At 44.4% G+C, this 16283-nt stretch overlaps 1 protein-coding gene across 14 annotated transcripts in view; it reads right to left on the bottom strand.

The window, feature by feature from the left end:
- The window catches only part of LOC137418316 (E3 SUMO-protein ligase PIAS2), a 200918-nt gene that overhangs the window by 90529 nt on the left and 94106 nt on the right, over positions 1 to 16283 (bottom strand). For all 14 annotated transcript variants that reach the window (XM_068104351.2, XM_068104354.2, XM_078771969.1 and 11 more), the window contains one exon: positions 2190 to 2490. In XM_068104351.2, the coding sequence (XP_067960452.2) occupies positions 2190 to 2490 (301 nt within the window). The remainder of the gene's footprint in view (positions 1 to 2189; positions 2491 to 16283) is intronic.

The raw sequence follows: 16283 nt of genomic DNA, 5'->3' as shown, positions 1-16283 counted from the left end.
TCTCAAACCTGTCTCCTTCCTCCAAATCCTGGTGGCGTCTGGTCAAATCCGTTTCTGGTGTTTGTTCCCCCTCCATCCCCTCCCTTACCTCAAATGGCTACACAGTTGACACCGCACGTGACAAAGCCGAATGGCTCAACTCTGTGTTTGCCTCAAAATCTTGTGTCCTAAACCCATCTCTCTCTGTTCCCACCTTACCCAGTCGAACACAACTGCTCCTGGACTCTGTCCTTCTCTCCTGACAAGGTGGAGGAGTTTTTGTCAAACCTCGACTCTGATTCTGCAACTGGACCAGACGGCATCAGCCCATGGGTCCTAAAATCCTGCTCTGCCGCTCGACCTCACCCTCTCTCTGTTCTTTTCACCCTCTCTTTTGCTCAAGGACATCTGCCAGCATCCTGGAAATCAGCAAACATTACCGCTTTACACAAAAAAGGTGCAAAAACAGATCCTTGCAACTACAGACCAATCAGCCTGCTCCCAATTATCAGCAAAGTCATGGAATCCATCATTGCTTCGGATATCAAATCCTTCCTCTTCTCCAATGGCTTGATCTCCGATCATCAATTTGGATTCAGACCAGGTCATTCTACTCTGGACATGCTGCTTCTGCTGTCTCAACAATGGATGGAGGTCCTCAATGCCAAACAGGAAATCAGAGCTGTCTCCCTTGACATACAACGTGCCTTCGATATGGTCTGGCACCCAGCTCTGCTCACCAAACTCTCCTCCGATGGTATCCATGGAAATCTCCATGCATGGCTTGCGGACTTCCTCTCTGGTCGTAGTCAACGTGTGGCCCTGAATGGATTTCTCTCATCTCCCCTTCCTGTTCAGGCTGGAGTTCCCCAAGGCAGTGTTCTGGGCCCTGTGCTTTTTCTGGTCTTTATCAATGATCTCTCCGACTCTCTGGAAAATCCTCTCTATCTCTTTGCCGATGACTCCACTCTCTGCCGCTCCATTCCTCTTCCCTCAGATCGGCAGTCTGCAGCCTCCTCACTCTCTGAAGACCTGGACAAAATCACAGACTGGTCAAACAAGTGGAACATGTCTTTCAATCCTGACAAATCTCACACTCTTACTATATCTCTCCGAAAAGATCGACTGGACAACCCTCCCATATACTTTCTCAACAATCCTCTCCAAGAAGTTCTGTCGCTCAAGCTTTTGGGTCTCACTATCTGCCATGATCTTTCTTGGGAAAACCACATTTCCAAGCTGGCCTCCAAAGCCAGTCGCCGATTGGGCATCCTCCATCGTGCGAAGTCCTTCCTCGGCACATCTGAGATCCTCACCACATACAAGGCTTTCATCCGCAGCTCAATGGAATACTGTTCTCCCCTATGGGCCGATGCTCCTGCCTCACACCTAGCTCGGCTTCACGCTGTTGAAACCAAAGCTTTCAGAATCATTGGAATCTCCCGTGATGAAGCTATCTCCGAGGGCCTTTCACTCACTTACCGCAGACAGGTAGGTGGTCTTTGTCTTCTACCGACTCCTCTCCGGCCTTGATCCCCCAGCTCTGTGTGCTTTGTCCCCCAAATATTCCTACAGGTCGCACAAGATCTGCCAGCAACCCTCTGATGATTAAACTGCCGAAATCTCAGCTCTCTGCTCACCTTCACTCTTTCATTCCTCTTTTCTCCCGCCTCTGGAACAAACTCTCACACTCCCTTCAATCCCACTACTACCTCCAGGTCTTTAAAACAGCTGTTCATCACCATCTCTTATCTTCCCCCATCCAAAACCTTGATCTTTTCTACCCCCGCTAATTCACCCCAGATCCACCTTGTTTGAAATTCCAACTTCTTTCCTGGAAGTCCTGGCAGTGTCCATATGTTTTATACCTCTCCCACCCCCCCTTCCCATGCCTCCCCCCTCCCTCCCAAAGCACTCTCCCTCCCACAGATCTCTCGATGTCCCAGCTCTCGAATGTTGCGTTTGTTCCTCCCCCTCTCTCCCCATCTTGTCTACCGCTCCCCATGTTATATGTTTTATGTGTCGGTTTGTCTTTGTGTGGTTAAGGTTAGCTCTTTCACGAGCCTCGATCTTGTATACAAAAAAATAATAATAATAAAAATAAAATAAAATACAACGCTTGATATTACAATGAAGACAAAAGTGGTATTTTGCTTTGAAGAAGAAGCAATTCTGAGGGGAACCGTGGAAAACTATTAGGAAGAACTTACCAAGACTAGATGGTTTCACAAGCTCATCGAGCATGTCGTAAAATGGCAATCGCTTGAGCCGCACATCAGGATGAACAGGATGCACATGATGCCTTGACAAGGAACCAGACATGGCTGATGACAAAGCGCGATCGAGTTCAGGTCCAGAAGCAAGGAGAGGTGGCATTGCAACGGGTGATGTCGATGACGTGGAAGAGGGAACCGGTAACCCACCATCAAAAGACAGTGGTACAGTATTGGGTGATGACGTGGTTACACCGCTCAACTCACCCGTCGAAGAGGAAACGGTGCCCATGTTAACCTGAAAAATGGGAGAAAAGCTGCAATCAAAATATGCAATCATAAAAATACGTTTTTTTGGGGTGCACTATCAAATGTGTAAACAATAATGAATCTGTGCAAGCTTTAATGTACAGGGTCCATCAGGGAGGTGTCACGATTTTCAGAAAACTCGTGCACAGTTATTTTTAGTCGAATTTCAATTTTTTTTTTTTTAAAGACTACATATATAATGCCATGTAATACACTGTAACAAAGACATTTTAAAAATGTAATTCATGTTTGAAAAATGACATCTAAATGGCGGCCGTTCTTGTCCAAGCATTCTTGAAGACGCGCGGAAAAGTTCCAGCATTTCTCATCACAGCAGCATCCCTCAGCAGTTCCAGCATTCTTTCTGCGAACGTAAACCGCCGTACGAAATCATTCTGCTGCAGTTCTTGAACCACCATGATTTTGTACGCGTGATGATGAAGGTCCAAGTGCAAAATTCGACGAACTGATCTGTCTGACATCCGTAGAGCGCGAGCGTGCCGTACCGCTGACCGACGAGGGCTGGCCTCCACAGCTTGTCGAACCCTTTCGATGTTTTCCGGGGTCCTAACGGTTCGATCACCTCCCCGAGCTGCTCCCGGCCTCACAGATCCAGTTGTCCTGAAGTTTTTTACCCACTTCAATATTGTGTTTCGAGACGGAACGGCACCACATCGTCCAACATTTAAGTGAGTACGAAATCTGTGCTGTGTAAGCACCACCGAACTACCCGTTTGAATAAACGTCTCAACAACAAAGACGTGATGTTCAATCGTCCACAGCTCCATGGCTACTGAAATGGCGCCTAACAACGAGTAACCAACAGCCATCACGCATGCGCTCGACCCCCCACTTGCATTGTTATACCCAATTCAAACATGAATTACATTTTTTTAAATGTCTTTGTTACAGTGTATTAAATGGCATTATATAATTATGTAGTCTTTAAAAAAAATAAAAATTGAAATTCGACTAAAAATAAGTGTACGAGTTTTCTGAAAATCATCACACCTCCCAGCCGGACCCTGTACATGCTGAGAAGCTCTCTCGACGGAGTGTTTACTGCATCTAAATGTAATTTTAAAAAAGACTTCAGGCAAAAAACCCCCCCCCCCCAAATAATGATGTATGTATGTATGTATGTAGTCCAAAAACCAAAGCAAATGCACAGATCAAGTTTTAACAAACCAAATAATGACCCGACATATGTTACGGATTCGGCCCTAATTATGGTTGTTATTGTTATCATGGTTGGTTCTAGATATTATGCTTATTGCGGCTTAAGGGAAAGGGTTTTTTGTGGTTAAAAGGTTTAAAAGCGCTCCTGGTAAAAGGTGGCCGGAAATCGGATCGTGACCCAGAAGGAAATGGGAGCGAGGAAGAAGAAGCGTGAGGAGATCGTGAAAAGACGTTTTTTTGGAAGCTCCGGACCGAGCGTACAGTGCGAGTGAACTTTGCGTCCTTGAAAGGAAGTTCGTGCGATAGGTGATATCGCCGGAGTGCTGTGGAGCCTGGGTAGTCGGGTATCTGCATTGAGGTTCCGGAGTATCCTTGCCTCAAAGCCCCGGCTCGAGTGAAAGCCGTCCGCCATTTCGCCACGTGCGCTACCTTCAGTGAAAAGGTTTTTGTCGCGTCAGCCGGGCATTATTCCCCGGTGGGTTGCCGGGGACGGCTGTGCCAGAAAGTGGCTTTTGGAGGATTATACGGAGACTCGCTGATTGAACCGCAAACGTGTACGTCGGAGCGCATCTTTGGGAGGGCTTCCATTCCACCGCTATTTTGCGGGGTGTTGGACCACGTGACCTCTGGGTTGCTTCGATCGTCCACGCCTCAATTGATTTTGATCGGACATTGATCCAACGATCGCTGGAGCGAATTGACCGCCTTGGTGCAGAGACATTGGGGAGTGCCGTGAGTTTGGGTAAAGGACTAGAGAAGGTGGTACCATCTTCAGATAGGGATTGTAGGGTGAATTGCTATTATTATTTGTGTCGTGATTCCGGTGTGATTTATAATATATTAATGTTTGTTCATAACCCTTGGTGTGGTTTCATTATTGATTTGATTGTTTCATTTGATGTGTTCATTGAGGGTTTCATTATTGATTAATTTCAACCAAGGATAACATATCTTTCTGCCGGGGACCATCTCGGGGTTCGGAGGTTTACCGAGACCAGGGGATAGGGGAGGACCCCGTAACAGAAATTGGGGGCTCGTCCAATTGACTCGTGGGCTCGAAATTGGGTCTGCGCCCGGGATATAAAATTCCCTAGATTTAGTCCGGGAAAGAATTCCCTAACATTCCCAAATTTGGAACTTGTTCCAACATTCCTAAATTTTTCCAAAAAAAAAAGTTCTTTTTTACATTTCTTGTGTGAAGGTTAACAGGTGTTAACAATAGTCACCATGGAGTTTGATGCAGAGAAGTTTGCAGTGACCCCTAGTGAAGCACAGTTCAGAGCGTTAGTAAAATCAGACCTCTGGAAATTGGCCAAACATTTTAGCTTGGAGGTCCGAACTAATATGAAGAAGGCAGAGATGCAGACAGTGGTGATACAATCTATGGTGGGATTAGGAACATGGGAAGAGGTAGCCTGGGATTGGTTACCAGAAGAACAAGAAAATGTGGAGCCTGGAGAACTGGAGATGACGGAAGAACTGGAGAACTGGAGAACTCCACGGAAACTGGAGATGCAATTACAGAGCCAGGAAAGGGAAAAAGCAGAGGAACGAGAACTCCAGGAAAGATTAAAAGCACAGGAAAGGAAAGCAGAAAAGGAAAGAGCAGAACAGGAAAGAGAACTCCAGGAAAGGTTAGAAGACAAAAAAGCAGAGGAAAGGAGAGTGGAACGAGAACTCCAGGAAAGATTAAAAGCAGAGGAAAGGAAAGCAGAAGAGAGAAGAGAAGAGAACCAAGCAGAGGAAAGGAGAGTTGAAAGAGAACTCCAGGAAAGGTTAGAGGAGAAAAAACAGAGGAGAGAAAAGCCGAAAGGGAGTTAAGGGATCGTGAAATGGTGCTTCAGCAGGAAATTAGACTCAAGGAGCTGGATGTAATGAAAGAACGGGGAGAGGTACCATCCATGCCGACTGGTTCGACACCTAGTCAAAACACCTGGGATGTTGGCAGACATGTGAGGCTGGTTCCACCCTTCAATGAAAAGGAGGTAGCCAAGTTTTTTTCCACACTTTGAGAAAATCGCTTGACTGTTAAACTGGCCTGAGGAGTACTGGTCCATACTAGTGCAAAGTGTTCTGGTGGGTAAAGCTCAAGAGATTTATTCGGCTTTACCGATTGACCAATGTGCAGATTACGAGGTATTGAAGAAACACATTCTCAAAGCCTATGAATTGGTCCCGGAAGCTTACCGGCAAAAATTCCGGAATGCCAGGAGGAGGGAGAGTGAGACCCATGTGGAGTTTGCCAGATTGAAAGAAACCATGTTTGATAGGTGGTGTGATTCAAACGGAGTTGGGAAAGACTTCGAACTATTGCGACAATTGATCCTGGTGGAGGAATTCCAACAGTGTGTCCACGAGGACATTAAAGTTCATCTGGAGGAAAGGAAAGTACCAAAGCTGTATGAGGCAGCAACCATGGCAGATGACTATGCCTTAACACACAGGATGGGGTTCCACAAACCGAACTTCTCGCCCAGACCTAGCCAGGGGAGCTATGGTACATCAGGGGCGGAGAATGAAAATCCATGTGGGCGGCCTCGAGATGAAAAGGAGGAACCACTCTGACACCACGACTTATAGAAATCAGAAGACTGCGGTTCCAAGACAGACCTATCGTCCGGGGGGCTCGAGGCAGACCGCCGCCCCCATGCCTTGGCAGACCACGAGGTTCTCCTCCGGGCCTACTTGCACTTTTTGCCATAAACCTGGACACTTGATGTCCAACTGTTATGCTCGGGGAAAGGAACATCAGGAGCGGAGTTCGACTAGTATGACTCCAAATGCAATGGTCATTGTGAGAAATCGACCTCAAAAGGGTTACCAACCATTTATTTCAGAGAGGTTTGTGTCACTGGAGGGAGCCTCGACTTCTGAGGGCCTCTCTCTCTCTCACCGCAGGCAGGTAGGTGGTCTTTCTGTCTTCTACCGACCCCTCTCCAGCCTTGCTCCACCTGCTCTGTCTGTGCTCTGTCCCCCAAATATTCCTGCAGACGCACAAGATCTGCCAGCAACCATTTTCTGGTGAAATTGCCAAAATCAAGACCCTCTGCTCACCTTCACTCCTATTTTCTCCCACCTCTGGAACAAATTCCCTCACTCTATTCAATCGCACTCTTCCCTCCAGGTCTTTAAAACAGCTGTTCACCACCATCTCTTATCTTCCCCCATCCAAAACCTTGATCTTTTCTTCCCCCGTTAAAACAACCCAAATCCACCTCTTTAAATCCCCAACTTCTTTCCTGAAATTCTTAGAAGTGTTCATTTTTTTTTTTTTGTATACTGAATCGAGGCTCGTGAAAGTTATACCGTGTACCCTTCCCTCCTCCTCCAGCCCTCCACCTTCTACAGATCTACCGACGTCCCTGCTCTCTTCTGTTGTTGTGCTTGTGGGCTTCCCTCTCTCCCCTTATTCTCTCCTGCTCCATTCATTGCATGTTTTATGTGTATGTGCATGTTTTCATGTTCAATGTGTTACCTCGTACACAAGCCTCGATTCTGCATACAAAAAAAATAAAATAATAATAATAATAACCTACAGTTTTACAATAATTGGACATGTGGTGGTGTACAAGACTGCTTCATAGTGCTAAACCTCCAGAATTTTCTTTTGAAACGAACTATAAAATCATTATTGTGTTTCAATTGAAGTGCTGTGTATATTTTAACACTGCGTGACGTAACGGGTTCTATGAACTCTTGAGTTACCTCCGCCACCAAAGGTTGATGGAGGTTATGTTTTCACCCCTGTCTGTTTGTGAACAAAATATCTCAAGAAGTTGTGGACGGATTCGGACGAAATTTGGCAGAGATGTAGCGTATGTGACAAGGACGAAATGATTAGATTTTGGTGAAGATCCGGATTCGGATCCGGCTACTAGAATTTTTAAAGTGATTCTTCACCATTGGGAGATAGGGCGAAAAACGATACATAGCAGGATATCTCAAAAAGTTGTGGATAGATTTGGATGAAACTTGATGGACCGGTTGGGTGTCTGACAAGGACAAATATATTCGATTTTGGTGTCGATCTGAATATGGATTCGGATATGATAATTATTTAATTTTTAAGTGATTCTTCACCATTGACTGATATGGCCAACCAGGCGGAGGCAATGCTCTCTACTGAGTGCCGTTCTAGTTACTGAAGTTTTATTACCTCCGACAGTAGGTGGACTGCGAATGTTGCCTGGCTGTTAACAGGATAACTCTAACCATTATGGACGGATTTGGATGAAACTTGGTGGGCAGGTTGGGTATGTTCTATGTAAAAAGGAAGAATTGATTCGATTTTAGTGCAGATTCGAATGCGGATCAGAGAATTTTTTTATTTTTTTATTTAAGTGATTCTTCACCATTGAGAGATGGGACCAAAATACAGTATAGCATATTTCAATAAGTTATGTTTGAGTTATGACAAAACTAGGTGGAGGAGTTGGTTATGCTTATGCAACAAGAACAAGCCGATTCAATTTCAGTTCAGGTGCAGATCCAGATCTATACAAAACGTAAACTGTTCAGCCTGGTGGAGGTATGCGCTCTGCTGAGTGACATTCTGGTGTTCATTATGCATTTTTAATACACAAGATTGTTTTTCATTAATACACAAGCAAGCTATTTAGCAGTAGGTGCATCACTGCTCTCAACCCAAACAGGAGAACAGTATTTCGCTGAAGAATGCACAAGAGCAAGGCTAGCAGTGTGAGGTGCGCACACTTGATCCCAAGCTGGTGCCTGCTAGTTTCCAGATGATGTTTACTCTGGTCTTGATCTTCTCTGTGACCCGTTGGAGGTGTTCACGGAACATGAGCAAGCGGTCAAGGGTGATACCAAGGTGCTTGGGGAACGGTTTGTTCTTGACAGGTTTGCCACAAAAGGAAACCTGGTGTTTTCTGTTAGGCAGTCGGTTGCTGAGATGGAAAGCGGGAACTGTGGTCTTTGTTGGGTTTGGGCGGAGGTGCCAGTAGATGAAGTATTGCTCCATTACCCTTAAGTCATGGGACAGGGTACTGCTGAGATTTTCAAGGTTGATTGCTTGGGTAGGAAGGGCAAGATCATCTGTGTAGGCAATCTTTCTGGAGGTGGTACATGTCGCGCACATATATGTTAAAGAGTATTGGAGCTAAAACAAACCCATGAGGAAGAAAATCATCCAAAGTCCTTATGGAGCTTGTTTGATCAGAGTGAAACCCGAGATCATCGATTGCTAAGCATAGAATAAATGACACGCATTGTGGCTTGGCACTGGAAAGGCCAGGCAGCTTTCAACAGAACACCATGGCACCATAACCATAAGATATGCTGACAAAAGATCAATTAGTGCAACACACACCTTGAATGCGCATTGGTAGCCAGCCTCAATGCGCTACTACCATATTTGAAGCCAGCTTGTTCCTTGGGAAGGTTGGGCTCTACCAGTGGAGAGAGCTTGACCGGAAGGACATGCTCAAACATCTTGAATATCATACACAAAAAAGATATGGGCTGATAGCGAGATGAGTCAGCAGGTTTCCCTGGTTTAAGGATGGCAATGGCATTAACTCATCTCCAGTTGCATGGATGTTAGTGAAAAGAGAAGCCAACCAATCATATCCATGATGTCCACTCTTCAATAATTCAGGATAGATGCCATCAATATCTGCTGCTCTCCTTACTTTGGTGGAGGAAACACCCTGTCATGCATCAATGTCAGCCCTGATGTAAGGGGAAGAAAGCAAGGGTGTTGGAGGAGATGATGAAATCGTCTTGGAGAGTTCCTTTTTGACTTCATAGCAGCCTCAGTCGGTGAGGCTACTTTGGAGTTGAGGAGCAGCCTAGAAGCAACAGCATTAGTCGATACTTTGGGAGGTAGAGGAGTTGGTTATGAATGGTTCTTTGGTTATGGTTATGTTGGTTATGGTTCTTTGCAACCTTCTTGGCTGCCTTATAACTTTCAACTTCTCACACATACAGCATACACCTTTCCCTTCAGCTTCACCGGCACTCCCCTCCTCGTCAGCACGTCTCAGTTCCCGAAACTTCTTCCGTGCACATCTCACTCTCGCAACCGTTGCCGAGTCTGATCCACCTTCTCCATTCAGCATGTCTCCTAGGTAACAAAACGTTTTCACACCTTCCAGCTTCACGCAGTCTCCAAGATCCAACTCAACATTTCCTCCATCTGCAGCTCCCTCTGTGCACACCTTACACTTGAATGTAGCTGCCAAACTGGTTAATGGCCCTCTCAAACCACTACATTTTTGATGAACCCACTCAGCGCACATTGTACATTGAATGGAATTCACTCCGACACCCTTCCTGCACACAGCCACTTCCCAGTTCTTTCCACCTCACCACATGCTTTACCACTTGCCATCACCTTCGTTTTTCCGATATTCACCTTCAGACCTTTTGTCTCCATACATTCCTTCCACTTGTTCATCTTCTCCTTCAGTCCATCCATACATTCTGCAATCAACACCAGATCATCTGCATACAACTCCCACGGTAAACCCTCCTTTACGTTGAGCCAGCACCTCCATCACAGCTACAAATAGTAGTGGACTTAGTACTGACCCCTGATGCACTCCCACCTTCACCTCAAACTCACCACTGTTCCCGTCCTTCGTCCTTGCAGCTGTGCGCGCTCTTTTGTACATTGCCATCACTACTCTGATCAACCATTCCTCCACTCCTAACTTCCTCAATGCCCATGTCACTACTTCATGTGAAACCCTATCGAATGCTTTCTCCAGATCAACAAACCCAAGAAACAACTTCTTCCTCTTCTCCATGTACTTCTCCTGCAACTGCCTCACAATAAAAAGCGCGCCTGTTGTTCCTCTTCCTGGCATAAATCCAGACTGCATTTCGTCAATCTTCACTTTCTTCCTTATCCTCCTCTCCAACACCCTTTCCAATACCTTCATTCCATGCTCCAATAACTTTATCGCTCGATACAAGCCACAGTCCAGAGGGTCACCTTTCCCCTTGTATAGAGGGACGAGGGTACTCAGTTCCCAAACTGGATTGCGGCCTTCCTTCACCACCAGATTGCAGATCTCTGTCATTCTCTTCACACCCCAATTTCCCGCTGCCTTCAACATATCTCCCACAACTCCCATCGGCCCTCCCGCTTTTCTACTCTTCATTGCTTTTATCGCTTCCTCAACTTCCTTCTCGGTTATCTTCTCTGCCGGTCCGAAAACTGCGTTACTCTCGATGCTGCCATCCCATTCATTCTCTGTATTCAACAGTATTTCCATATATCTCTTCCATCTTCCTTTAATTTCATCGGGGTCCACAACGATTTGTCCCACTTCATCCTTCAAGCAACTCACCCGCATCACATCACACCTCTTTCGCTATCTGCTTTGCAATCCTGAATACCGCTCTCTGACCCTCTTCCAAATCCAGGCGTTCTCCGAACATTTTCCTACATGCCTCCTGTGCCTTTGCTACCTCTTTCTTTGCAGCCTTCCTGGCTGCCTTATAACTTTCATGCTCTGCCTTTTCTGCCCACATACCCTTCGCCTTCTGCCACTCCTTGAACTTCTTCCTCTTCTCATAAATCTTCTTTCCAATAAATGTAATCTCGTGTAAGAGCTAAGTGACTTTAGATATTTAAAAAATTCTCGGATCCAGATCCGGATCTTCACCAAAATCGAATCAATTTCGTCCTCGTCACACACGAACCTGTCCAACAAATTTCATCCAGATCCGTCCACAACTTTTTGATATATCATGTTCACAGACAGACAAACAGACATACTGGGGTGAAAACGTAACCTCAGTCCACCTGTGGTGGCAATAAAATAAAATAAGATAAAATGCAAATTTTATTAATTTGTGGTCTCCATGTTCATATAATAAAGGTGTGTTGAACATTTGATAAACAAGACAAAGTCTAACAGTGGTGTAGCCGTAGTACTCTACTCGCTGCAACATACAGCTGTCCATGTGTCAAAACACACGACGGGTTCGACCGCTTCGACAACAAAAATGTAAATGTCTCTCGGTGGAGTCAGCCGTCGTACCCCATAATGACATCATAGACGTAATTACATAGCTTGATGGAAAAAAAAAAAAAAAAAACCACCTTTAGAGGCCATTTTTCCCCGCAAGCGGGGGTTGGCCGATGGACAGACAAAATTGTCACTACGTTAATATATAGATGATAATATATTTTAACCTCCAGTAACTTTTCAGTTACTACGAAGGGATTAGTGTTACAATTAGATTTACTACAATATTAACGTTACGTTGTCATTATTACAAAAATGATATGACTCGAAAAAAAGCCGAGGCTAATTCCTTACTTCCGCGGTTATTAGTACCGTACACCGCTTATAATTATCGATTCATGAACCATACACCGCTTCAATCCATTAGCTTTGCAATAACGACAAAGGGATTGCATTGTTACGATTATATTTACGATATTATTAGTATAAACAATATTATTATTATTATTATTACAAAAACAACACTACTGCATTGAGAGACCTGGGCTATTTGTCAGAAGCGGCCCGAAGGTGAGGCATGAAGGCATGAAGCCTAAGGCCTATATGTACCGTGTTGTTGGAAGAACCGTAACGCCGATGCTTTCGATATTTGATGGTCATTTTAACAATCAGTTTGTTTGTGTTTCACACTGAATGAAAAATGTAAAGGTAGAGCATGGCGATTGTGATATATGACAGCTTCGACGATATGTTCGACCTGAACGAAATTGGAATCAAAATGGCAGAGTGAGAAGTAAGCCGTTGTACGCCGCAATGACATCAGACGTAATTACACCACCATGTCATGTTACCAGATCCTCATCTCTGATTGGTATACGTTTGAGGGAACATACATATATACATACGGATGGACAAACTGTTCTAGACGGCTTTGCCCTATGGGCTACGCCGTAAAAAGCTCAAATGGTTAAAAAAAAACAGGAATGGCCTGGGCAGCTAAACGGACACAAACACGATTGGAAAAACCTCGTCTCACTGTGTGGGCGGACAGGCTAGAAACAAAATCAAAAGGCCATGCTGCTGTATGGAATATATGGATAACATGTTCAAAATTCCAAAGGGCTCGGAGAACGACACAGAGGCTCTAGCTTTCACACATTTGCCGAAATCTCGCACAACTTTGACAAGAACCATGGCAGCGATCTTCAAAGCCAACAGCCAACCAATCCTTTCAAATTTTCCAATACAATTCAAACTTTGGAAAAAAAAGAAAAAAAGAAGCAACCGAACATGGGCAAAAATATTTCCTACAAGAGGGAGAAATCTCACATGGGCATTATGGGTTAGTGATGTAAAAAGCATGCTCTAGGTCTAGGTCTAGAAGGTTACAATCCTTCCCGATATGAAAAAGCATGCCTGAAGACGCTGCCCTCCTTCACGATAGGAAAAACCACCCCAAGATGTTGCACTCCTCAAAATGGAAAAACCATGCTCTAAGATGCTGCACATTTCCCTAATATGAAAGGCATGCTCTAAGATGCTGCACTCCTTCCCGATATGGGAAAGCATGCTAAAAGATGCAGCACATTTCCCCCGATATGAAAAGCATGCTCGAAGATGCGGCACTCCTTCCCAATATAAAAAAGCACACCAAGATGCTGCACTCCTTCCCGATATATAAAAAAGGCACACCATAACATGCTGCACTCCTTCCAAATATGAAAAGTACACTACAAGATGCTGCACACCTCAAAATTAAAGAACATGCTCTAAAATGCTGCACACCTTCCCAATATGAAAAACCTTGCTCGAAGATGGTGCACAATTTCCCAAAATGGAAAAGCAAGCTAAAAGATGCTGCACGCACTCCTTCCCTATATGGAAAAGCAAGCTAAAAGATGCTGCACTCTTTCCCGATATAAAAAAGCATGCAAAGATGCTGCACTCCTTCCTGATATAAACAAGACTGAAAGTCTAACAGCGGCGTAGCCGGGCTTGTAGACATTATAAACCACAAACACAAATGATTAGCTTTTTAAACAGTCGCTAATGCTGTTTGTAACATTAATCAAAGAAATTTGAAGGAATCCCAACATCCATGATGTAGGTTTTACTTACAGAACTGAGGGAAGATCTACTGCAATCTATATACCCCACATGGATTGTGTTAATAACATGCTATCAAAAAACCGAGGCGAATTCCTTACTTCCACAGTTGTTAGTACCATACACCGCTTATCATCGATTCATGAACCATACACTGCTTCCATCCATCAACTTTGTATTCACGACATTGGGATTAAAGTGGTATGGTCATATATGCTATACTATTATTATTATTACGGAAACCATATTACTGAAACGATACACTACTGTATTAAGAAACCTGGGCTTAATTTGTCCGAAGCGGCCCGGAGGCGAGCCATGAAGTCGAAGGCCCATACGTACCTTGTTGTTGGAAGAACCGTACCGCCAATGCTTTCGATATTTGATTGTCATTTTAACAATCAGTTTGTTTGTGTTCCACACTGAATGAAAAACGTAAAGGTAGAGCATGGCGATTGTGATATATGACAGCTTCAACGATATGTTCGGCCTGAACGAATTGGAATCAAAATGCCGGAGTGTGGAGAGTCAGCCATTGTACCACCGTAATGACATCAGACGTAATCACATCACCCTGGCATGTGACCAAATCCTCAGGTCTTATTGGTATACGTTTGAGGGGACGTTTTAGGCGGCTTTGCCCTATGGGCTACGCCGTAAAAAGCACACCATAAGATGCTGCACTCCTTCCCAATATGAAAAGAGCATGCTAAAAACTGCTGCACTCATATATGAAAAAGCACGCTAAAATATGCTGCAATACAACAACAACAACATGCATTTTAAAGGCCATTTTCCCTGCTAGAGCGGGGGTTAGCCTTGCGGTCCCCATGACAATCTTCTCCATTTTGCCCTATTTTCTGCATCTCTCCTTGTTAACCCCCTTGCCCGCATTTCTTCTTCCACCATCTTTAGCCAAGTCTTTTTCGGTCTTCCCCGTCCTCTGCTTCCTTCTACATTCATTTCCATCACTCTTCTCAACCAGTCACTTTCATCCTTCCTCAACACATGACCAAACCATCTCAACCTGTTCCTCTTCACAGCATCAATCACAGGCTCTATTCCCATCATCTTTCGCAATTCATCATTTGTCTTCCTCTCTCTCAACGATACTCCACACATCCACCGAACCATTCGCATTTCCACCCTTTCCAACCTTCGTTGCTGCTCTACGTTTATTACCCATGTCTCGCTCCCATAAATCATAACACTTCTCACACATGCAGCATACACCTTTCCCTTCAGCTTCAACGACACTCCCCTCATCATCAGCACGCCACCCAGTTCCCGAAACTTCTTCCATGCACATCTCACTCGAGCAACCGTTGCCGAGTCTGATCCACCTTCTCCATTCAGCATGTCTCCGAGGTAGCAAAATGTTTTCACACCTTCTGCAATCCTTCCCAATATTAAAAAGCATGATAAAAGATGCTGCACTCCTTCCCAATATGAAAACGCAAGCTAAGATGCTACACAGCTCAATATGAAAAAGCATGCTACAATATGCTGCACTCCTCAATATGAAAAGCATCATACAATATGCTGCACCCCTCAATATGAAAAGCATACGACAATATGCTGCACTCCACAATATGAAAAAGCATGCTATAAGATGCTGCACTCCACAAGATTTTTAAAAAACATGATATAATATGCTGCACACCTTGATATTAAAAAGCATGCTATAAGATGATGCACTCCTCAATATGAAAAAGCATGCTATAAGATGATGCACTCAATATGGAAAAGCATGCTATAAGATGCTGCACTCCTCAATATGGAAAAGCATGCTATAAGATGCTGCACTCCAAGACATGGAAAAGCATGCTATAAGATGATGCACTCCTCAATATGGAAAAGCATGCTATAAGATGCTGCACTCGATATGAAAAAGCATGCTATAAGATGATGCACTCCTCGATATAGAAAAGCATGCTATAAGATGCTGCACTCCAAGATATAAAAAAGCATGCTATAAGATGCTGCACTCAATATGGAAAAGCATGCTATAAGATGTTGCACTCCTCGATATGAAAAAGCATGCTATAAGATGCTGCACTCCTCAATATAAAAAAACATGCTATGAGATGCTGCACTCAATATGAAAAACCAGCTATAAGATGCTGCACTCCTCAATATAAAAAAGCATGCTACAAGATGCTGCACTCCTTAATATAAAAAAGCATGCTATAAGATACTGTACTCCTCGATATGAAAATGCATGCTATAAGATGCTGCACTTTCCCCCGATATGAAAAGCATGCCATAAAATGCTGCACCTTGGAATGTGAAAATCATGCTCTATGATGCTGCACTCCTCCCCGACATGAAAATCATGCTCTTTGATGCTGCACTCCTTCCAGATAGGAAAATCATGCTCTATGATGCTGCACTCCTTCCCAATATGAAAATCATGCTCCATGATGCTGCGCTGCACTCCTTCCCACATGAAAATCATGGTGTATGATGCTGCACTGCATTCCTTCCCGATATGAAAATCATTGTCTATGATGCTGCTCTCCTCCTTATTGGCACCAGAACCAAGAGTTTTAGTCAT

This window comes from Myxine glutinosa, chromosome 2 (genome assembly GCF_964187855.1).
Source record: "Myxine glutinosa chromosome 2, kmMyxGlut1.1, whole genome shotgun sequence".
Taxonomy (NCBI): Eukaryota; Metazoa; Chordata; class Myxini; order Myxiniformes; family Myxinidae; genus Myxine; species Myxine glutinosa.
This window is presented reverse-complemented; position numbering and strand designations above follow the sequence as displayed.